Below are 25,143 nucleotides of genomic sequence, written 5' to 3'. Positions count from 1 at the left end.
TATGTGGTTGTTTTTAACTGCTAGACGGAAAAATGTGTTTAAAATGAGGCTGATGGCAGCAAAACAAAAATCTGCTAAAATCTGAGTCTCCTGCTACACCCTTGATTCCTCCAGAGATGCACATGGAAAATCCTCAACCTGAACAAACACCAGTGGAAGAACAGCCTCACTGCTCGACTAACCCAGCATCCCAGATCCACAGCGCTGCTGCACAGGACCCGAGGGAAACACACGCTCTTATCCTGACTGACTCCAATGGGAAATATATCAGTGAGAAACTTCTATTGCCAAACATGAGAGCCGAGAAAATCTGGTGTCCAAACACAAGAAGTGCTTTTCAGATCCTGTCTGACAGAAACCCACATGAAAACTACAAGCACATAATTATCCACACAGGGACAAATGACTTAAGGGCCATGAAGGGCCATGTGGCTCCTGTGATGAGAGAGGTGGCGATCAGAGCCACACAGCGTTTCCCAGAGGCCAGGATAACTCTGTCCACACTGCTGCCACGCTCCGACGTGCCGTTCCACGTGATCCACGGGAATAATGTGGAACTCTCCAGAAGCTGCGCACTCATCCCTAATGTTCATCTCGCCCATCACAAGGACATACAGCCTCATCATATGTACGACCACGTACATCTCAATAAGCAAGGAGTGAAAGTCTTCGCCAGAGTGCTGAAAAGCACAGCCCTTGGAAACACAGCAAGAAACAACAAGAGAAGCTCTCAGCCACCAAGAAGCCCTCGTCCTCCAACAGAACACAGACGGGCCGCCGGACCTCCATCACAACACAACAGCTACACAACACAGAGAAGCCCTCGTCCACCAGCAGAGCGCAGACCGGCCCCCGGACCTCCATCACAACACAGGAGCTACGCTGCGGCCGTTCAACAACCCCAGAACCCTGCAGCGGCCGAACTCAACCAGATAAGACATCTGCTAAACATCATCTGCTCCAGACTGAGGACATAACCTACATAACACACACACACACACACACACACACACACACACACTTTACAGATGAACTTATCCATGAAATCTTTTAAAATCAGTTGTTGGAATGTACAAGGTCTGCACTCTTCTACTTTTGGTAATAAGACTGCAGACCAAGACTTACTCAGCAGTGTAAGAGATATGGACGTCTGTATTTTTCATGAGACGTGGTGTCGTAATAATGAGGCGTTACACTGTCCAATAGGATATAAGGAAATTATAGTTCCTTCAACAAAAAATTCTAAAATAAAATGCGGCCGAGACTCAGGTGGAATACTTATATGGCACAAAGACGATTTAAAACATTTGATTAAAATTGCTAAAATTGGTAAATCATCTATTTGGCTTGAAGTGAAATCCGTCATACCACTGTCCAATCTTTACCTCTGTGCCATCTATATCCCACCGCACGACTCTCCCTATTACGAAGAGCAGAGCTTCCCAACACTACAGGCTGACATCTTACACTTCCAGTCCAGAGGAAATGTCCTCATCTGTGGAGACTTCAACGCCAGAACAGGGCGAGAAATTGATTATGTAAATATTGTAGATAATGACCACGTCCTCAATAACACCACGTTTCATCCCTCATTGAATATGACACAGAGAAATAGCTATGATAACTCAGTGAACATTAATGGAAAACAAATGTTAAAACTCTGTAAAGGTTTAGGACTCTACATCCTCAACGGCAGAACTCGTGGAGATACGTTAGGTAGATTCACTTACTGCTCCAGATTAGGATCCAGTGTGGTAGATTACTCAATAACAGATATTGACCCAAGCTTTATTAATGCCTTCACAGTCAGACCTCAGCTCCCGATCTCTGATCACTGCCAAACTGTGCTTTATCTGAAACCCCCGTGTGAAATAACTCAAACTTCTCCACTCGAATCTGAAAAACTGTTTCCTCTGAAACCTAAACTTAAATGGAATCAATCCAACTCGGATCAATTCAAAGAAAACATGAACAGTCCTACAATATTAAACATGTTGGATGAATTTATGTCCACCGATTTCACTCTAGATATTAATGGAATAAATCTAGCAACTAAAAACTTAAATTGCATATTCAAAACATTAATAACTCTATCTAACATTAAACCGCAAAGCACACATAAAACAAATCAACAGAGAATGAGAAAGGATGTCTGGTTCGATGACGAATGTGCAGGTCTCAGGAAAGAGCTGAGGAGACTCTCTAACAGAAAGCACAGAGACCCGTCCAGCCAGACATTACGGCTCTCCTATTCAGACTGTCTGCAGAGTTACAAAAGACTTCTGTGGAACAAAAGAGAAAAATATTTTAAAGCCAAAATTGATGAAATTGATGATTCGCTAGATCAAAATACTTTCTGGAAACTATATAAAAAACTAGAAAAACCCAAATTAGAGATGTCACTCCAGAACGGCACAATTTGGAAATCTTATTTTGAAAATTTATATCAAAAAATTACACCGGCTGACCTTAACCAACCTCAGCGTAACATACAGAACACACTAGAAGACTTAGAAAAAACTATTAAAAATTACCAAAATCCATTAGATACATTTATAACAATATCTGAAATATTAGAACATATTAAAAATCTTAAACTAAAGAAAGCGTGTGGACAAGATAACATTAGTAATGAAATGCTTAAACTCAGCAGTCCCAGCATGATTCAAACTCTGGCCAAACTCTTTAATCTGGTGTTGTGGTCCGGAAGCGTTCCTGAGAGCTGGTCTGAGGGACTCATCACACCCGTGTTTAAGAAAGGCGATCGTCTCGACCCCAATAGTTACCGCGGCATCAGTGTGAGCAGTGCTTTAGGAAAACTGTTCTGCAGCATCATAAACACACGCATCGTCTCATACATCTCATCGCACAACATTTTAAATAAAGCACAGATTGGCTTTCTACCAAAACACCGCACGTCCGACCACATCTATTCACTCCACACACTCATCAACAACAACATCAACGACAAACAAAGGAAAATATTTGCATGTTTTGTAGACTTCAAAAAGGCATTCGATTCAATTTGGCATGATGGTCTACTGTATAAAATCCTAAAAATTGGCATTGGCGGAAAAACGTTTGACATTATAAAATCTCTGTACAGCAACAGCAAAAGTGCGGTAAAAATCAGGAAGCACAGAAGCGCGTTCTTCCAGCAGGGCCGTGGAGTGAGGCAGGGCTGCAGTCTGAGCCCGACTCTATTCAACATCTATATCAATGATCTGGCATCAGCGCTGGACAGCTCCACTGTGCCCGGCCTCACTCTACACCACACACAGGCCAGGGGTCAGGGGTCAGAGGTCAGATGTCTGCTATACGCGGATGATCTGGTCCTGCTGTTCCGCACACCTGAGGGCCTTCAGCAGAGCCTGTCCCTGCTGGAACAGTACTGTCACGACTGGGCCCTGACAGTCAATCTGGACAAAACCAGAGTCATGGTGTTCCAGAAGAAGGCCCGATCCCAGGACCACAAACACCAGTTCCTGTATAAAGGCCAGGTCCTGCAGCACAGCACGAGCTATAGCTATCTAGGCATCGACATCAGCGCTTCGGGACGCTTCGGTCTGGCTGTCAAAACACTCAGTGAAAAGGCTCGGAGGGCTTTTTATGCCATAAAGTCACGATGTGGACACTTAAAATTACCCATTAAAACCTGGATAAAATTATATAATTCGATTATAAAACCAATCCTTCTATATGGATGTGAAATTTGGGGACCACTACTAAATTTAAAAAATTGGGATAAAACATTAGTAGAAAAATTACAATTGGAAATTGCCAAAAATATTTTAGGGGTTCACCGAAACACGCCCACTGCCACCTGCAGGGCTGAGCTAGGCCTGTACCCGCTGAACATCGAGATCCAGAAGAGATGTGTTCAGTTCTGGCATCATCTCCATCAGTCTGATCCAGAGTCAGTCCAGTATAAAGCCCTCCTCGCCAATGAAAGCTCAGCAGAACCTCATCCTCTACACACACTCGCTCTTCAACTCGTCCATCAGACCGCACTCCCCACTGACCACAGCTACAGCCCCAAAACTATTATTAAAGAAATCCACACACACCTAAAAGACACTCATGATCAATCACTAAAAGCACATTTTGACCTTCAAAATAAACTCCAATGTTACTCGACCCTCAATAGAACCACTAAATTGGCCAGCTATCTATTTATTAAACATTTTAAAGAAAGACAAATCCTCTCCAAATACAGACTAAGCGACCATGATCTAGAGATAGAGAGAGGAAGACATAGACACACATGGACAGAGAGAGAGCAGCGGATCTGTAGACACTGTGATCTACAGCACATAGAGGATGAGGAACACTTTCTGCTCTTCTGTCCCAAATATAACAATATTAGAGAAACTTTTCTGCCCAAATTTGAATCCTTCATCCCATCATTCTCTGATCTGAGTGACACTGAGAAAATGTTCTTCTTACTCGGAGAAGATGATGATACAGCTGCACTAGCGGCTAAATATGTGTTAGCTATTCACAAGGCCAGAGACAGCTAATTGTATTTATTCATTTCTTAATATATACTGTGTTTATTTATTTACCATGCTATATATGACATGATCTGTACATATATGTTCTGTGTGTTTGTTCTATTATTTTTATATAATATGTTGATGCTTTGGCAACATTGTGTTACACAGTCATGCTAATAAAGCTATATTGAATTGAATTGAATTGTGAGCCGTACCGAACCGAACCGTACCATACTATGCAGTGGAAAAGCGCCAATAGTGGTCAATTAAAATTGCATTTAATCATCAATGTTGAAAAAAGTTGTGCTACGGAATATTTTTGTGGAAAGCATGAAAAAAAAATCAGGATAATTTGATGAATATAGAAAACAGTATTTAATTTAACACAATTTCATTTTATATATATAGTGCTAAAACCCTTCAAGTTTACTAATTATAAAAGTGTATTGTGATTTAAGAGCTAGAAACGGAGGCTTGAACAGTTCTTACAGAACGAGAGAGAGAGAGATTGATTGATTGAGCGTGTGTGAATTACCTTTATCTGTGCATCTCAACATTGTTTGGGAGTAGCGTATCTAATAATAGTAAAACTAAGTTTAACTGCTTCAAATACAGCAGCGTTACTACCTTGCTACTGCATAGTTGCATATTCTGCATAGCTGCCAACTCTCACGCATTGTCCATGAGACACGCCACACCCCCGATATCTCACACTGGTTGGTCAAATGCCTGGAAGATGAGTTTTTCTGTATATCTACCTGTTGAGCCACTCGTGATCGAGTAGTTATGCCGCAAATTAGTTAAATTCTCCCGGAATCTAGAGTGAGCGTGCACGCGAGACAGAGATTGTGCTCCGAATCGCATAGCGCGCACACAATGCAGAGAGTGAAAGCGAGCAAGAGACCTTGCGAGTGTCATCCAAACACACACCCCACCCCCACCCCCATTGGAGAATGTTATCCCACCCCTGTTGGAGAATGTTAAATGTTCAACATCGATCTCAAACTTCGATATTTTTTTTACCACATTTTAAACTTGGAATCGATAAGAATTGGATAAGCACAATCAGAATAGTAATTGCTATAATTCAAATGCTAGCCAACCCTGTTCCCTTCTTAATATGCTGTCACTGAACAGGTGGTTTTTGTATGGCCATTCGCAGATTTCGCACACTGGGTCGAGGTCAAGAGAAGTTGTTGAAGATAAGAGTTTATAGAAGAGCCTGTGTATGCGCGAAGGTCTCTTTTGTACGAGAGTTATTTTTCTTTTAAATATCAAAACCAAAACAAACTGTGAAATGATCCTTCTGGGAGCATGACTTAACTGACTTCTGATATTGTGTGCAGCATGAGGAAAGTTGCCTTCAGTCACGTTGATTGGTTTGCATGAATGTGAGTTTGCACATTCTGAGATTACACTTTGTTTGTGTGTTGACAGATGAGGGAAAAACAGATGACGCCAAAACCGGTATGGCTGCCAAGACGTCTCTTTTAAAAGTAAGTGCCCTTTATCTGTAACCACTGTTATGGAAAGTTCATTCGCCTGTCACCTATGGAAGCATATGAGTAGCAATATTCAATATGAAATGTAATATGCAAAATGACAATGCAATATGTAAAATGGCAATGCATTTCTGTTTTTGAATTTATATTTTCTATTACATTTTGTGCAATGTTGGTGCAATTTTTTTTAAGTTGCAAAATTAAAATTAAAATGTATTACAGAAATGATTAGATATTTTAACCATCCTGGGAAAATTTCTCCAGTGGCCTCTGTCCATCATAGCCTCCTGATCATCACCATAATATGGTGATATACTGATATACTGATTGGCCCTATCACTTTCCTCTCCACCAATAATCTGGTGTGTGGTGGGTTTTCTCGATACTTGGAGGTTTGGGGCATTGAAGGCCCATTGAGGCGTTGGCTAAAGAGATAGCATACACTATTCATCGTGGCAATCTCTGCTTCGCAACCGGGAGCCTTTTGGTGCGGCCGCCAAAGCATACAAAGAGCTTTTCCGACAGTCTGAATGCGGTAGAACGCTCTAAATAAACTCCTAGAGCCCTCACAGGGCTGAGTAGACTCAATTCTCTATCGTCTTCCGATAGTGGAAGAGCCGATAGCGAAATGACCTGGGCTCTGAACGAAGTCTAGAGCACCTTGGTTATATAGCCATGTCTTGGTTTGAGGACGGCTTTGGAGTCGTTGGGCCCAAACTCAAGGTAGGAATCGTTAATGGAGAGCGATGCTAGGGCTAGCAAGAGTGCGGCCTTGAGCAAAAGAGGCTTTAAGTCAGCCGACTGAAGCGATTCCCTTAAAGGATTAGTTCACTTTTGAAAAAACTTTAATAATTTACTCACCCCCATGTCATCCAAGATGTCCATGTCTTTCTTTCCTCAGTCGAAAAGAAATTAAGGTTTTTGATGAAAACATTCCAGGATTTGTCTCCATATAATGGACTTACATGGGAACCAGACGGTCCAAGGTCGAAAAGACAGTTAATAACAGTTTCAGATGCAGCTTCAAATGTCTTTAAATGACACCAGACGATGAATAAGGGTCTTATCATGCGAAACGATCGGTTATTTCAAAACTTATTTTAAGAACCAGATGGATCGAATAAGTAACCAAGCTGTATACAAAGCAGTCGAAAAGAACCAGCTTATCCTTCAAATCCAACAAAGGCATCTACGCTTTGTCGGCCACTCACAAAGAGACCCAAATGACCAAATTAATAAATATGTGTTATATGCACCCGAAGAACGACATGGCAAACGAAGCCGAGGAAAGCCACGCACATTATCCACAAGTTTCCGAGGGACGCTCCTGTAAAAAAATAAAGTGGGTGAAACTTCCGGTGAGGTGGCGGAAGTAGCATTCCAATGGTATTTTGTGTGTTAGTTAGTGAAGAGGCTAGCTGTTTTTCGGAGAATTATTTTACTATTTAAAGACGCAAATCTTTATGAGAGATGTCGTTACGGAGTTCAGGGACAACATGTGCTGTTCGTGGTTGTATGTATAACCGGACTAAACTAATTCAGTGCCTTAAACGTGATTGTTTTGAACATAAGCTGAAAACGAAATCAGAGTGATCCTGCCAGAGCCCGTCTCTGATCTTGCCAACGTTTCCATCACCTCCCAAAAGACGACGAATCTTCCTGTGTTCATTTGGTTAAATTCTTAATATTCTATAAACTCTATCAGCATGTGTTTGGCTGTTCGCTACTGATGTTACACCTAAACTCAGGATCAAAGCCTGTGTTGACAGAATACCAAATGTGCCAGTAATCTATTCAAGTAGCACATTCATTCATAATTTTGAATAAACTCCAAAGCACAATGACTAAGTGTGTATTTTTTATTTTAATTGTTTGTCAGCTCGCACAACTGTCTGTCACCATGCCTTGATGAGTATTGATTATTAATAATGTTATTATAATACTCCCAACCAACTAATGCGGAGGGTAAAGGTACTGTTATTTCACCCTTTTTAATTTCGTTGAGGTTGTGTTCCCACATCGTTAGCTAGTTTGGATCGCTATAACTTGAATGACTGTCAACTGTTGAATGAACGAGTGTCAAGCATGTCAAGTCGGTCTTTGTTTACTTCAAACCGGAAGTCACGCTCACTTTTGACGCAAGGCCTCATGGGGCGTAGGAAACTTGTGGATACCATACATACATCGGCAAACTAATAGACAATGACATGCCACCAACAGCTGACGAGATGTGAAGAGCTGCTAGTAATCGAACAGAATGGAGAAAACTTGTGACCGACTGCAAACCCGTTTTGTTCGCAGCTGATTGATGATGATTACATCTAAAAGGAGCATGCATTGCAATTCTGCAGCTCTTGCAAATGAGCTGAAGAATGACCCCATTTTGTTTTGAAGTTTTGATATGTTTTATGTTTATAGAATAATTTTTTTTTTTTTTTAGTGAAAAAGTAACAATTCATGTTCATGGCATATTCAAGACTGTGATAATCCAAAGCCAAGGGTTTCACTTTGCATTTAGTTTACTGAAAATAATTAAATTTTTGTGTTTTTTCCTCTTATACAAATTGATGGTATCGCCACCAAAACTGGTAATTAAAGGGTTAAAATCCTGAAATTAAATACATATTTGGTAGTTATGATGAGGACTGATGCTGGTTAAAAGATTTAACTTGGTAAAAGTGGAAAATAATAATAATAATATTTTAGGCAATGTTTAATATGTGGCCATTTTTGGTCTTTAACACGCTAAGTGGGGTTTTAAAAAAATAAAATAAATAAATAAAAATCTGACATAACACAAAATCTTTAAATGCACCAGAAATAATGTTGCTGCTAATTTTCTCTTTGCATTTAGTTTAATTAAAATAATTGTTTTTTTGTTTTGTTTATTCCTCTTACACAAATCGATGGTTTCGCCATCAGCTATGAAAAGTAAAAAAAAAACTTTAATTATTTATTTAATAGAAATTTTAATTCAGTTTAATGAGAATCAACTTTACTCCCCTAAGACAAATTCATGTCTCTCCTTTTATGTTGGTATTATTATGTTGTAAGCTTCTGACTAGGCTTGGTGCGGTATCCAAATTTTGATACCATCAAACCTCCTCCCTATTTTACTGCGGTATACGGTATTACCCCGTGACTAATTAAAAATTAGAGATAAGGCTCAGACGGCATCACACATGGTGACACGTTCAACCAGAGAGTGTCGATTCCAATAATGCATCTAAAAGCTGTCAATCAACTATTAGAAAACAGGAGATGCACATTGTCTCACACCAGAGAATGTGAGCAGAGTGGTGATATTTCCTACAGAGAGGAGAGCGCATTTCTGAAGATCACGCGCCGCGAGCTCTGTCCACTCGGCGCCACGAGCCCTGAATGCCCGCAGTGACATGCTGGTTAGAAAATTTGAAAACAAACATTTAAATTGTTTATTAATAAACTAGTGTTTTCTATGTCAGTTGCTGCAGAAATAAAGATTGCATTGACGATGCAAACGACGCATCTTCGTGGTAGTGAACACGAATAAAGAGTTGCCTAATGCACACTTCATATGAATTAGCCTAAAGCAGAGAGCAGCCTATTTCTTTTAGCTTGTAATTGTTTTGTTTAAAAGTAGACATTTCAAGCTTAATATATATATATATATATATATATATATATATATATATATATATATATACAGTATATATATATATATGAAGAGTTCAGATGCAAAAGCCTCTAAGTGCCATTTAAAATTTTCTTCTAGAATGATAATTTTTATCAAGCTTGTATATTTATGTTCAGTGATTTCACTTAAATGGCAATGATAATTACCTATTAATTGTTATTTAAGTGAAATTACTGAACTTAAATATACAAGTTTGATAAAAATCATCATTAAAGAAGAAAAATTTCAAATGGCATTTAGAGGCTTTTGCATCTGAACTCTTCATATATACACTTCTCAGATCTTTAAGACGTATCTTATATGCCGAGTTTCAGTTCATGTATGAGCCGGCACGTGTCCTGATTACTATATTTGCTTTTTATTTTTTAATCCAGGCAATTCGTTGATGAAAGAAAAATTAAATGAAGATGCAATTTATTCAAAACAAAATTTGTTTTAAAGAAAGGCTTTCTACAAAACAAAACGTAATAAGTGGTCATAATCATGTCTGACTGACCCATTCCAAATGTTTTCCGATATTGGGCATTTTATGATCTTTTCTTATTCATCTCATGAAGTTCCCTTTTCATTAAATCAACATACATAAAAAACATCATATTATTAAACATAAATATGAAAGGAATATTTTTTTTCTTTTTTTTTTTCAAACCCAGCTTATATTTAAGCGTCACACGGTCCGGCCCGCTGTAGACTACATGCATGTGTGCGTGCATGTGGTGGTGGGGCGCAATTTTCAAATAATAATCGAATAATACCAGGCAATCTTTAAATATTATTTTTGCTTGAAATGCCCATGCCTGCCAAACTGCAGAAGTCGTGTTCTTTTTCGAGACCAGGTCAGTGGCGTATCCAGGACATTTTTTGGGGGGTGGCCAAGATGGGACACAAAGCTAGAGAGGGGTGGCCATGGCATAGCGAAGTTAAATGCGTATACGTACACAGCCGAGCCGACCATGTTTCAAATCCCGGTCCTTTGCTGCATGTTACATCCTCTCTCTCTCTCCCATGATTTCCTGTCTCATAACTGTCAAATAAAGGTGTCTATCCTGTTAAAAACAGTCCTAACCACCAATCACAGACAGTCCTCAAGTATCTCTGGTTATTTTAACATGTCTATTTTTAATCAGTAATTATGGTCAGGATAGGGTAAATTTAGAGCTATTTTCTTGTAGTGGAATTAAGTCCTTGTCACTTCACAAGTTAGATTAGATTAGCAAAATTAAACTGCTCTTAACTCATCCTATAGAATAACATGTATCAGTCGTCAGCTCATCATCTGTGTCACCTGTATTGTTACCTGAGTTTGCTTTACTAAATGAGGCACCATCTTGTGGTTACATGAAAACACAGAAATCCAACAGGACAAACCAAAATGCTTAAAGATAGGACCTTATTAAAAGGTGTATCTGTAAAAGCAAAATAAAAAACTAAGTTTGTGAGGAAAAACAAAAACAAATTAAAGCTGCAAGCAGCAATGGGCGGGCCCTCGCACCTGTAGCGCGTCGGGGTGTGAGGCGGCCGTATTTTGTCGTATTTTGTGGGTTGTATATTCTGTACATGTGGATAAAATGTGCGGCGGGGGCTGCTTCGTTAAAGGTCACTTCCTGTTGCCAGCAGGTGGCGCTATGACTGTAGGTGAATGTCGGCATGTGGATTTGTTCAAGGTGGGACTCTTGTCAAATGTGTCGAATTTCGTGCAGATCTGGGCATTTACAGCCAAGTTACTACAACTTCCTGTTTCATGGCGAATCATCGACGCCACAGACACGCCCATCGATGAAAACTCGCAGATAGCACAACTTTACATCGTCAATGCCTTTAGAAGGCACAGCTAAATTTGAAGTCGATCCGACTAAATCCCTAGGAGGAGTTAGTTAAAGTACGGAGTGTGTAAATCGTCCCAAAATGGCCGCCAAATTCAAAATGGCTGACTTCCTGTCGAGTTTAGGGTATGGGTTCTTGAGGCTTTTTTGTGCGTCTTGATATGATACACATCCCCACCAAATTTTTTGCAATTTTCTAGGTGGCGCTAGGGAGCCATTTTGCCACGCCCATCCGCGAAACCCACAAAATACGAAATTTTTCACCAGTCCTGACATGCGTGCCAAATTTGGTGAGTTTTTGAGCATGTTGCGGCCCCGAAAATGGCGCTTACTTTGCAGAAAAAAAAATAATAATAATAAAAAAATAATAATAATAATCCTAACTAGGGCTGGGTATCGATTCACATTTCAATTTCGATTCGATTTCGATTCACAAGCTCTCAGTTCGATTCGATTTCGATTCTTGATTCAATTTTCGATTTTGATTCCTGATTTGATTCTTGATTCGACTATAATGAAGATGTAATACAAAACCTATATTTATAAAAAAGAACAGTGGACATAAGTTTACTAGTGGTTAATTAATACAAGGAAATTAAGAGCCATAAACCTGTATATAAAACTCTTTTTATTTTAGGTACACTAAATGCATACAGAGAATAAACAGGATTTTGATGCAATATGCAAAAAAAGTCAGAACAGTCGCACAGCTTGATGAAACAGTATCATGTTATTTTATGTTTAAGATAGATAAAGATAAATAAATATATAAATATTTAGACTTTTTTTTTTTTTACATTGATCTTACCTAAATGGTAATGTAATTTTTTGTTTATTTTTGTTTCAAGAGTTTATGAATGGAAGCTTGATTTCAATCTTTGAATTAAATTGAAAAAAGTAGCACAAATAAATACAATAGAATAAAGACACAAATTAAGAGACATTTTGGGGTAGTTTTTTTGGGTATGTCAGAAATACTACAGAAACTGAATAAAGTAATCCAATGTAAAATAACACTGGATAGTCTTTTTAGTCCAGACTGAATTAAATACAAAGGCTATTAATTCTGATTGCTTACAATTAATACTATATTCTGTTGTTATGACAACAGAATTAATGACTGACACAAATGGCTGCGTTCACTTTAAGAACTAGTGCGCGAATCCATTACTGTTTCATTAACTTTCTGTCACACACGTTTAATGCTAATTTAAGACATTAACGACTGTCTTTAGGAGGTTACTCACCAAGACCAGAGTTTTGACATAATGTCGCGTGTTTTAACTGTTAAAGTGAAATAATCCAGGGATAAAACTTTTGTTTCTGGCGAGCTGTTTGTGAGGCAGATTTAGGCTGTAACGTTACTGTGCACGCAGTGAAAGACATCTCTGAGAGTGTGCGAGCACGGGATGGTTTAACATTGCTTGTAAAACTCAAAAAGACGTGAAAATGATCATAGGTTACGATGCAATGCTGGCCCGATTGTTAAGTGAATATTCCGTCATGTCCCGACTCCTAAACGCGTGTGTGTATCGACAGCTGCAGCGCTTGGCGGTTGCCTAGTGCAGAGAGACGAGAAGATGCAGCACCGCGTCCGCGAGCCCTTTATATGGAAAAAATCGATTCCGGCCGTTGAGAATCGATTTTGAATCGAACACATATTAAAAAACGAATAATCGAAAAACCGATTTTTTTGCCCAGCCCTAATCCTAACAGTTTCAATAGGGTCCTCGCACTGTTAGTGCTCGGGCCCTAAAAATAATCCTAACAGTTTCAATAGGGTCCTCGCACTGTTAGTGCTCGGGCCCTAATAACCCTAACAGTTTCAATAGGGTCCTCGCACTGTTAGTGCTCGGGCCCTAAAAATAACCCTAACAGTTTCAATCGGGTCCTCGCACTGTTAGTGCTTGGGCCCTAATAACCCTAACAATAGGGTCGTCGCACCGTTAGTGCTCGGGCCCTAACAATAATCCTAACAGTTTCAATAGGGTCCTCGCACTGTTAGTGCTCGGGCCCTAAAAATGATCCTAACAGTTTCAATAGGGTCCTCGCACTGTTAGTGCTCGGGCCCTAAATATTTGTTGTTCTTTACATGCTTGGTTTATGTTATTATTTAGCTTAGATATAATTTGTTAGAGATACTGGAATTAGAATTTCTTAGTTTGTTCTTTGCCAGCAGTGTTTTTATTTAACCACAAGAGGGGACTTAAATAAGTAAAGCAAACAGGTAACACAGAGAATGGCCTGATGACTCAATAATTTCATTAGGATGCCTTGTGATGTATGAAAATGTGTTTTTCAACCCAGACAGTATTCATGTCCAAGGCCTTGATGAAAGTATAAATTGAAACGTTGGCTTTGATTCAGCATACATTAATACGTTTTTAAAATCAAACAGTTAAGACTCAAAATCATAAATAGTCAAGATGCTTCTTCTTCATAATTTAACTTATGACATTTGTGCCATTTTAATGCAATTTACTCTGCCTATTTAAACTTATAAAAATATATGTGGACTGTGAAGATGAGCTAATTGATACAAACAAAAAGTCATTTTTAAACACCCCTTAAACCACAGAGCAAATAAATAAGCTTCCCAGACAGCAAACTGACATTGAATCAACGTGGAAACGACGTCTCTCATGACATTGAAACAACGTTGATTTGCTCATCGAATTAACGTTGAACCAACGTCAGACGCGGCATTCTTCAAAGCTAAATGAAATCGAAAATTGGTTTGCTTTCATAACGTTGAAACAACGCGTTGATTTCAAGTTGATTTTCCGTTAGTTTTGAAAGAATGACGCATCTGACGTTGGTTCAACGTTAATTCGATGAGCAAAACAATGTCAGATCAACGTTGTTTCGATGTCATATTTCCACGTTGATTCAATGTCAGTTTGCTATCTGGGTTGTTTTAACTTAAATCTAGACTGTCACACTATATTTCACACACTGGTTGGGGAAAAATATAACATTAGCTATATTGAACACACACATCTGCAAAAACCACCATCAGTATTCAGTCCAGAAAATAGCATTTTATCATGGCGGTGTAATGAGTGGAAATAAGGTGTGGCCCCTTTAAGAGCTGCGTCTCTTTAACCGTCTGCACTCTTTTAGGATGCTAATCTAGCTAATTCAGTGTAGTTCGACTTTTTTAGTTTTCCTACACATTCACAGGGAACTACGATATAACTAAACATTAAATTACCATACCTCTCAATCTACAGATTCCCGCGTTTTTATCGTTGTATTTGTTGCTGTTGTAAGACCGTCCACCTCAGGGATGTAGTGGAGGCTAAACGCACGTAAACGCCGTTTACGCACCTCCCAAATTCGGAAATAGCGTTTACCCACCTTCAAAGTGAGTTTATCCACCTCTCAGTTGCGTTTATCCACCTCTAAATATCATGCATGGAGTTCCTAAGACATTTTAAATTAAGCTTGTGTCGTTTTAGTTTCATATTGTTCATTATTAGTTTCATAGGTTGTTAAACCTAAGACGAACTCTTTCATATTGCGCTGCCTGCATTACTGTCAGTGTTGTTGACTACTGACGGTAAGGTTGCACTGTTGACGCTCGCGCAGCCTCTCGAGCAGAAATCTACACAAATGAGCGCAGAACACATTCAGTTAACAAAAGCTACTGCCTATAAAAATCTAAATAGAGTTTTTATAATTTTAACATATGTTAAACATCCTCAATTATTTTTCCTGAACACCATCACGATTGAAAATGTGACATTGATTTCCTACAACAGTTCAATAAACAGAAAAAAATAAATCACTTACATTTTAGATGCAATATTGGCTGTTTTTGTTCTGTTTCAGCAGCGAAAATAGTTCCAAACAAAAATCACAGCAGAACCATGGCACATGTCACAGGAACACTCAACCTGTTTTCATTACTGAATGATTCAGCATTTTGAACAAATCGATTGAGTCAAAGATTCAATGACCCATTCATAAACATCTGTCTCATTCTTGAATGATCAGCCGTTTGAACCAATGACTCACTCATTAAGACGGTCGCCTTCCGCCACCTACTGGCGGCTTAGTGTTAAATGTTTGAAAGTAGTATCATTCTTTCCAAGTTTCTTATGTAAATTTAAATAAATTTCATAACATTATTTTATACAATTGTATTTTTTCAGTGTTTTAATTTGATCAGCCCCTAGGGTAATAGCCCATAGTGTCTTATTATTCGAAATAATTGAATTCAGTGATCAAATTTAAGAATTTAAAATGAAAGATGAAGCATACATTTAATAATATTGGGTGAGGGGATGCCCTTTAAAGGTGCAGATATTAAAGTAATGTGATTTAAATATCAAAACTGATTGAACACTGATGAGAATATTGTTTCAGAATAAATGAACACACACAAAATAAAATAAAAATCCGGACAAGCAACTTTTTTACTCAGACAAATGAATGATTTACTTGTCCGAAGGACAAGCGTATGAAAAGGCTTAATGTCGAGGCCTCCCTAAAGCAATGTTATCAGGAGATACACATACACCGGTAGGCAGTGGCCCACCTTACCTGTTGACCACGTCGTGGTCCACCAGAATTTATAGTTTACCCACCTCTTTTTTACTACTACACCTCTGGTCCACCTGTTTCACGGAGCAGCAGCAGCCAGCGCGCGCATCTCATTAGTAACCTGACCTGCATGGCCAAACGTCCGCTGAGCAGAAATCAGCTCTCGCAGCCTCAGTACGACCATTACTGTGTTATTTAAAAATGTAAAACTGTACCTAAATCGGTTGATCAGCTGTCACTATTGATTGACAGCATTTCTATTGTTTCTTGTGTTGACGAACTTGACCAACTACCTATCAGATCTGGGGTGGCCACAGGGGTGGCCAATGAATTTCAAGGGTGGCCCTGGCAACCCCAGGCCAGGGCCACCATAACAGTATACCATATTATCGTAATACAGCCCAAGCCTACTTCTGACTATGATTATTATGTCAGCATCTGGTCGTTGCATGGCAGGAAATGATCTTGGAGGAGTTACACTACATTAAATGGATTGTTGTCAGCTGAGCTCTGAAGTTGTCCCAAATGGAGTGCAGTAATGCAGCTGTGTTTTGTTATAAGAAAGTCTGCTAGCTGGAGTTGAAGACGTCCAGGTGTCCTCAAGGACAATTCAATGCAAACACCATAGTTTTTGTACCCAGAAGGCCAGAACATATTGGGTCTGCAACTGCATGCACACAAGTCTCGCTATATATTTAATGTCAACAATTTACTGTAAAAAGTTTATTCACAGCCCTTCAGATTCTCATTTAGCCTCAAGAATTGTATAAGTATTTTCTAATTAAGTTACAATCTTGTTTGAAAAAGAGAATGATTTAGATTTTTCTTACTTGCAAGTGTGAAAGGGAATTCTGAAGTTAAAGGAGTGTTCCGGGTTCAAACTCTGATTACAGTATCTGTGGCATGCTGTCGATAACCACAGACAATAAAAAACGTCTCGGTTACGTATGTAACCCTCGTTCCCTGAGTAGGGAACGGAGACGTTACGTCAGAAGTGACGGAGATTGGGGGTTTCGCATAGAAAGCCAATCCTCTTCGAGTATTTAAAAACGAGCCAATGGCATGCAATGCCTTGGGGCTGCGGAAATTTGCATAGCGTACTCCGCCCTACTCCGTGAGTATAAAAGGAGGAAGTGAACGCAACCGCAGTATGTCTTTGCTGAGGAGCCAAGACTGAACTCGGCGTCTACCCAGCGATACAGCAGAAGTGGCAGGGAGACGTAACGTCTCCGTTCCCTACTCAGGGAACGAGGGTTACATACGTAACCGAGACGTTCCCTTTCGTAGTCACTTCGAGTTACGTCAGAAGTGACGGAGATTGGGGGTCTGTGCCATCACGCCATCTTCAAGCTGTCTTCCAGTGCCCTGCGAAAGTCTGGACCCCTCCTCTCTTTCTTAGGGATTCTACTTTGACACAGGATTACCAAGGTACACTGGGAAACATATCCCGGGAGGGACATGTTACCAGATGCCTACCGAAGGGAGGACTTAAGAATACTCATATGGCCACAAAGGAACGCATATGGAGACACTGGAGCACCAACCGCAGGTGGCTGCTGAGATTTCAGCTCCAGGGGTGGCAGATGGCTTGCCAAGGGAAGACACATGCTCAGAGAGGCTTACAGTGGATAATACACATGAGACGGTTACCGTGCGGGAACCGTACGCATGGAGGCACCTAGCCAGCATCCAGAGCAACAGCAGTGGTGCCCGCATCATCGGTGCTGGAGGATTCAAGACTTCAACGGAAGAACTGAGGAAATATCGCACTTATCCAGTCCGGGGAGTGGAGTGGCGAGCAAGCGAAGACACCTGAGCAGGTCCAGAACTGGCCGAAACGAGAACGTGAGAGGACACCGGCTCAATTCGCAGATTATAGAATCTGGCGAAGGTGTTGGGTGTCGCCCAGCCTGCAGCTCTGCAGATGTCTGTTAGCGAGGCGCCGTGCGCTAAAGCCCAAGAGGAGGCCACACTCCGAGTGGAATGGGCCGTCACACCAAGGGGGCACGGACGGCCTTGCTGCTGGCAAGACAAAGCAATGGCGTCCACTATCCAGTGGGACAGCCGTTGCTTTGAGAGAGCCCTTCCCTTCTGGCTCCCCCCATAACAGACAAAGAGCTGGTCTGAGGTCCTGAAACACTGAGTTCTGTCGACATAGGTGCGGAGAGCACGTACCGGACAGAGCAGTGCCAAGGCTGGGTCTGCCTCCTCCAGGGGCAGCGCTTGCAGGTTCACCACCTGGTCCCGGAAGGGAGTGGTGGGAACCTTGGGCACATATCCAGGCCGGGGTCTCAGGATCACGTGAGAGTAAGCCGGCCCGAACTCCAGGCACGCTTCGTCAACGGAGAATGCGTGCAGGTCCCCCACCCTCTTGATGGAGGCCAATGCAACCAGGAAAGCTGTCTTCATGGACAGAAACTTTAACTCTACCGATTGCAAAGGCTCAAAGGGATGCCTCTGCAGAGCACTTAAAACTACCGAGAGGTCCCAAGAGGGTACGAGGGGAGGACGAGGCGGATGCAGCCTCCTCGCTCCCCTCAGGAACCTGATGACCAGGTCGTGCTTCCCTAAGGACTTACCTTCCACTGCTTCATGAGAAGCGGCAATGGCCGCGACATAAACCTTAAGGGTGGAGGGCGACAGCCTGCGCTCCAACCCTTCTTGCAGGAAGGAAAGCACGACCTCGATCGAACACCTCCGGGGGTCTTCTCTGCGAGAAGAACACCAATTGACGAAGAGGTTCCACTTCAACGCATAAAGGTGTCTCGTGGACGACGCTCTTGCGGAAGTGATGGTTGCCGCCACCGCAGGTGGCAGCGAACTCAAACCTGCCTCGTCCCGTCCAGGAGCCACACGTGCAGCCTCCAAAGATCGGGACGAGGATGCCACAGAGTGCCCCGTCTCTGAGAGAGTAGGTCCTGTCTCAGAGGAATAGGCCAAGGAGGTGCTGTCGCGAGAAGCATGAGTTCGGAGAACCACGTCTTGGTGGGCCAGTAGGGGGCTACCAGCAAGACCTGCTCCTCGTCCTCCTTGATCTTGCACAACACCCGTGCAAGGAGGCTCACTGGGGGAAACGCATAGTTGCGTGGGCCCCGTGGGCAGCTGTGCACCAGCACATCTGAGCCGAGCGTACCCCAGGTCAGGGAATAAAACTGGGCGCAGTGGGACGAGTCCCGAGAGGCGAACAGATCTATCTGAGCCTCCCCGAACTGGTCCCAAATCAGCTGGACCGACTGGGGATGGAGTCGCCATCCGCCGGAGATGGGACGGACCCGTGACAGAGGACCTCAGGTGCTTCTGACTCCATATCAAGAGGTGGCGGGCGAGCTGCGACAACCGGCGCGAGCGTAGACCCCCCTGGTGGTTGATGTACGCTACTGCCGTAGTGTTGTCTGAGCGGACAAGCACGTGCTGGCCCGAGAGCAACGCTCTGAAGCGGCTGCAGGGCGAGCCGTACTGCCAGCAGCTCGAGGCAATTGATGTGCATGAGGCGCTGGGCTCCTGTCCAGGAACCGGCGGCTGCATGCCCATTGCACATGGCACCCCAACCCGTGGTAGACGCATCCGTGGAGACAACGAGATGCCTGGAAACTCGTTGAAATAGGGACGCCGGTCCGTAAGAAGCTGAGGTTCGACCACGGGAAGAAGGTTCGGCGGCCTGCTGGAGTCACTGGAACTCGGAGCGAACCGCGAAGCCACAGCTGAAGCGGTCTCATATGAAGCAAACCGAGGCGGCGTTGCCGCGGCCGCGGATGCCATATGCCCCAGGAGCCTCTGAAATAGTTTCAGTGGAACCGCACTCTTGCCCTCGAACTGTCGAAGACAAGTCAGCAGTGAGTGCGCGCGCTCGCTCGTGAGCTGCGCGGACATGGCGACCGAGTCTATCTCCATGCCGAGAAAAGAGATCCTCTGCGCGGGGCAAAGTTTGCTCTTTTCCCGGTTGACCCGAAGGCCCAGACGGGCTAGGTGCCGGAGCACCAGGTCTCTGTGTTTGCAAACCTGAGCTCGAGAGTGTGCCAGTATCAGCCAGTCGTCGAGATAGTTCAGGAAGCGAACCCCGTGCTCGCAAAGGGGACCAAGGGGTGCCTCGACGATCTTCGTGAAGACGCGAGGGGACAGAGCTAACCCGAATGGGAGAACCGTGTACTGATATGCCTGGCCCTCGAAAGCAAACCGAAGAAACGGTCTGTGTCGAGGCAAAATGGAGACATGAAAGTACGCGTCCTTCAGGTCGATCGCTGCAAACCAATCCTGAAACTGAGCGCATTCGAGAATGCGCTGTGCTGTTTGGCTGTGAGCATTTTAAACGGCGTATGAGCCGACGGCTGTTTGGAGGCAGCAGCTGGCCGTCGGGGCAGAGAAACCGCCTTCGTCTGCTCCTAGGCGGTCGAGAAGTGCTGGGAAAAGTCCTGGACCGCACCGCCGAACATTATGATGCTCCTGGACCACAGCGGTGGGCATCACCTGACCAAGGGAGCGAGCGACCGCCTCCGTGCCCGTTTAAGGGCAAGGTAGGCGGCAGGCTCGCAGCTCGCTTGGTCCGTCACCTCCTCGTGCACATTCCTGAGCAGCTAGCTTTGTAGGTGCTCATCATATACAGGGCGGAGGCTGCCTGTCCCGCCGCTCTACAGAATCGCGCCGCCATAGACGACGAGAACCCATAGGCTTTGGAGGGGCATCTGAGAGCAACCGCCGGTTGACCGGGGGAGCCCCAGCGTACCCACAGACAGCCGCATCGCCGAGGGGAGGAAGGGCGAGGAACTGAAGCACGCTTTCTTTTTTTTTTTTTCTTTTTTTAATTATTTATTTATTTATTTATTTATTTTTTTTGTAGTGCGTGTCAGTTCCGCATGCAACTCGGGGAAAAAAAGGAAATTGGGGTTGGCCGTGGCCGTAAGGCAGCAGCGTTACCCAAAAACCAATTATTCAGTCGCGAGAGATCGGGATAGGGCGGAGTTCCACCCCCACCCGATGCTCACGGAGGCCCGAGATAGCACGGCCATCATCGCGGGATCAGATACGGCGGCGCTGACGCTCCAGAGGGAGGCAACGCGGCCGCATCGTCACTTCCCGAGGAGTCAAGCCCGCCTAGTGATGCTGTGATCGACATCGCATCATCATCTGGAGCGCTGCCCGAAGCAGCCGGTGCCACCGAAGAAGCAACCGACTGAATCGAACTAACGCTCGCTGGCTCTCGCACTGAGGCGGGAGGTGTGGCCCGAGGAATCGTCGGGGCTTTGTCCCACACCATCACCGTAAAATCACCAGGTCCCCGGGTCGACGGGCCCCCTATGGAGGAAACCGATCGAGCGGGGGGGACCGGGACTCTCACTCAAGTGAGATCATTGAGTCTCGACCTCAGTGTAGAGATGGTCATGTTCCCACAGAAGGAACATGAGTCATCCACGAACGCTGCTGCTGCATGCTGAAATGCCCAGGCATACAAAGCAGCGATCGTGACCATCAGATGACGACAGAAATCAACCACACCCAGAAGAACACGAGCGAACCGTCTTTAAAAAGACGTGCGCGTGCAGCTCTTTCAATGAGAGGAGGAAATTCACTCTTTCAGCGCTGAAGCGACCAGGGAGAAGCGCAAGGTCTGGCAGACCACTGCTCAGATCGCAGGCGATGCAGAATCTCGCTGGGTACCGCCGTCACACCAACACTAAAGAGGACGCTCGTCTCGAAGAGTCTTGAACAGTGAGAATGGCTTTCAGGAGTGAAGAGGTTCTCTTGGCTCCAAAGCGAAAACATACTGCGGTTGCGTTCACTTCCTCCTTTTATACTCACGGAGTAGGGCGGAGTACGCTATGCAAATTTCCGCAGCCCCAAGGCATTGCATGCCATTGGCTCGTTTTTAAATACTCGAAGAGGATTGGCTTTCTATGCGAAACCCCCAATCTCCGTCACTTCTGACGTAACTCGAAGTGACTACGAAAGGGAACTGACTTGTCCCTATATTTGTAAAAACAAGCAAAACTTTCATGAACACAGAGTTCACACATTCAGGTTCACACATGAATGGAAACCATATAGGTACATTGAAAATAAAGAAACACACTAAGAAATGAAGAAAACACATGCACAAGAAAACACATGCACATAGAAAAAAACACCAGATACAGAAACGTGCTGCAAATGCTCACTACGCACATTCATAAAAAAGAAAGGAAAAAAAGAAAACCCACCTTTCTCGTCATATACAACACCACTGACGAGTAGACATTGAAATAGAAAGAAACAGTGACATTTAAAACATGTAAGAAAACATCATTTATTTTTCTTTTGACTAAAATGCCATTTAATTTTAGTCATCTGAATTGTTTTAGTTTTAGTCGATTAAATATGAAAGAATAGTTTTAGTCAACTAAAATATCCACAAGTTTCCGAGGGGCGCTCCTGTAAAAAATAAAGTGGGTGAAACTTCCGGTGAGGCGGCGGAAGTAGCATTCCAATGGTATTTTGTGTGTTAGTTAGCCAAGAGGCTAGCTGTTTTTCGGAGAATTATTTTACTATTTAAAGACGCCAATCTTTATGAGAGATGTCGTTACGGAGCTCAGGGACAACATGTGCTGTTCGCGGTTGTATGTATAACCGGACTAAACTAATTCAGTGGCTTAAACGTGATTGTTTTGAACATAAGCTGAAAACGAAATCACAGTAATCCTACCAACGACTGTAGTTTCCATCACCTCCCAAAAGACAACAAATCTTCCTGTGTACATTTGTTTAAATTCTTAATATTCTATAAACTCTATCAGCATGTGTTTGGCTGTTCACTATTGATGTTACACCTAAACTCAGGATTAAAGCCTGAGGTGACAGAATACCAAATGTGCCAGTAAATGTATTCAAGTAGCACATTCATTTATAATTTTGAATAAACTCCAAAGCACAATGACTAAGTGTGTATTTTTTATTTTATTTGTTTGTCAGCTCGCACAACTGTCTGTCAACATGCCTTGATGAGTATTGATTATTAATAATGTTATTATAATACTCCCAATCAACTACTGCGGAGGGTAAAGGTACTGTTATTTCACCCTTTTTAATTTCGTTGAGGTTGTGTTCCCACATCGTTAGCTAGTTTGGATCGCTATAACTTGAATGACTGTCAACTGTTGAATGAACAAGTGTCAAGCATGTCAAGTAGCGCTTTGTTTACTTCAAACCGGAAGTCGCGCCCACTTTTGACGCAAGGCCTCATGGGGCGTAGGAAACTTGTGGATACCGGTCACTAAATAAATAAAATAGAACAGAGATACAAATGAAATAGTACTTTAAGTTTGCCAAGTAGGTCTAATAGAGCTAGAGTTAGACGTTCACATTGTCCATGTTTTTGATGAACAGGGTTGAAAAAATTCTGTCATGATCTTTTTTCCTGTCATTTTAATTTTTAATATTTTAATGATAATAAGACATTTAAAAACAATATAATTTTTTCACATATCAATTTTTTTATTGTAAACTTACAAGATGAGCATAGGCTAATATTAAATGATTTAATGGCTATTTATTTAACATTACCCCTTGAATCGCCTCTGTTGCCGTTTCTGAAATTGCTCACTTTTTATTTTTGAGTGAAATAACCCTTTAATGCACAAATCCAATGATACATATCTAATTTTCTGCCAATTGTTTTGCTTTCACTTTAGACATAACCGACTGTTTGAATGAGTTTTGAGTATGGGTCCTTTCAATCGTGGTAAGATGCGAAAGATAATTAAATTCAGCACTCTATATTTAGTTAGAGAGGTAGCTCAACCATCTCAAATTGAGTTATCTTGCGTCATGCGTTTAAATAGTTGCTTTATTGTTTAAATTGGCAGACCATATGCAAATTCATGATCAAATGTATCCCGATTCATTGTCAAGCCAATATAAAATCCTTTGTTACCCGGATATTGTCACTCCACACAGTTTACAAATGGTCTTGTTTTCCTTTACATCAAATGTGAAATTTATCCAGATATGTCAGTTTTCCTCAAACATTATATAAGACATGCAGCTATTGTATTCTCTTAACTTGCCTGGTACATACATTACCATTCAAATGTGTGCGTCTAATGTTCATACCACACAGAGATTATTTGTGATTGAATCTCTTCCCAAATCATCCCTCTCTAACATCTTTGTGTTGTTCATGACGAAAAGGTCAATAGATTTTTGTTACAGGTTTTGTCATCAAAGACTTATTGACTTAGCATCTCATTTTCATCAGTGAAAACGTACTTGGTTACTAACCTAACCTCTGTCCCCTTTGATTACAGGAACGAGTACTGTGTCACTAGATGCATTTGAAAAAAAAAATGCGTAAATCGTTCTAGGGTCTTGGCCCAGGACACTTGAACAAGGGCCCAGAGGGCACCAAGGATAAATTAGGGTGAGGTAACCATCTGAACCTAAGAGACTCAAGCCATAGGGAATGGTTTTAGTGGGTTGAGCTCATGTAGGTAAGAAATATAGGACCTGTGCTTGTAGAGCAGGGATGTCCAAGTTGTAAAATCTGGCAAAGGTAGATGAGAAGGCAGCCACACACAGATGTCGCCAATGGACACGTCGCTGGACCATGTTCAGGCCATGCCTCTGGTAGAGTGTGCTTTTACTCAGATGGGGCACTTTAGGCCCATCAAGGCATAAACTATCGCAATTGCATCCACTATCCAGTGGAAAAGTCTTTGCTTCATGACCGGATGCCCTTGGTGCAGCCTCCAAAGGACACAAAGAGCTGTTCCGATTGCCTGAACTGGGAAGAGCACTCAATATATATTCTTATGGCCCGAACAGGGCAGAGTAAATTACCCCTTTTCCACCAAAGCATTTTGAGAGCCGGTTCGGAGCAGGTGCCTGTGCGCGATCCAGTTCTTTGTGTTTCGACGCGGGCTGGGGCAGGTTTAGATGTGTTCTAAATTTCTTTTCTGACCATTGCAAAGCCAGGAGAAACATTTGCAGAAACACGATGGAGTAATTGTTATGCTTTAAGTTGGTGCAAGCGTTTCTATTTTTTTTTAACATTATACGTAAGCAAAGAAGAAAACACTCACAATATAGAACAAATAAATGGAAAGACACAAGACAGGGGTACATAACTAATC

The 25,143-nt window shown here is 42.4% G+C and overlaps 1 protein-coding gene across 6 annotated transcripts in view; it reads left to right on the top strand.

Annotated features, from left to right (window-relative positions):
• The window catches only part of svild (supervillin d), a 264,346-nt gene that overhangs the window by 58,339 nt on the left and 180,864 nt on the right, over nt 1-25,143 (top strand). For all 6 annotated transcript variants that reach the window (XM_039691113.2, XM_039691117.2, XM_039691110.2 and 3 more), the window contains exon 4: nt 5,934-5,992. In XM_039691113.2, coding sequence (XP_039547047.2) covers nt 5,934-5,992 — 59 coding nt within the window. The remainder of the gene's footprint in view (nt 1-5,933; nt 5,993-25,143) is intronic.

Source organism: Pimephales promelas, chromosome 17 (assembly GCF_988280905.1).
Source record: "Pimephales promelas chromosome 17, fPimPro1.hap1.1, whole genome shotgun sequence".
NCBI lineage: Eukaryota > Metazoa > Chordata > Actinopteri > Cypriniformes > Leuciscidae > Pimephales > Pimephales promelas.
Note: the sequence above shows the minus strand (reverse complement) of the source record. Positions and strands in the feature narration are given on the sequence as shown.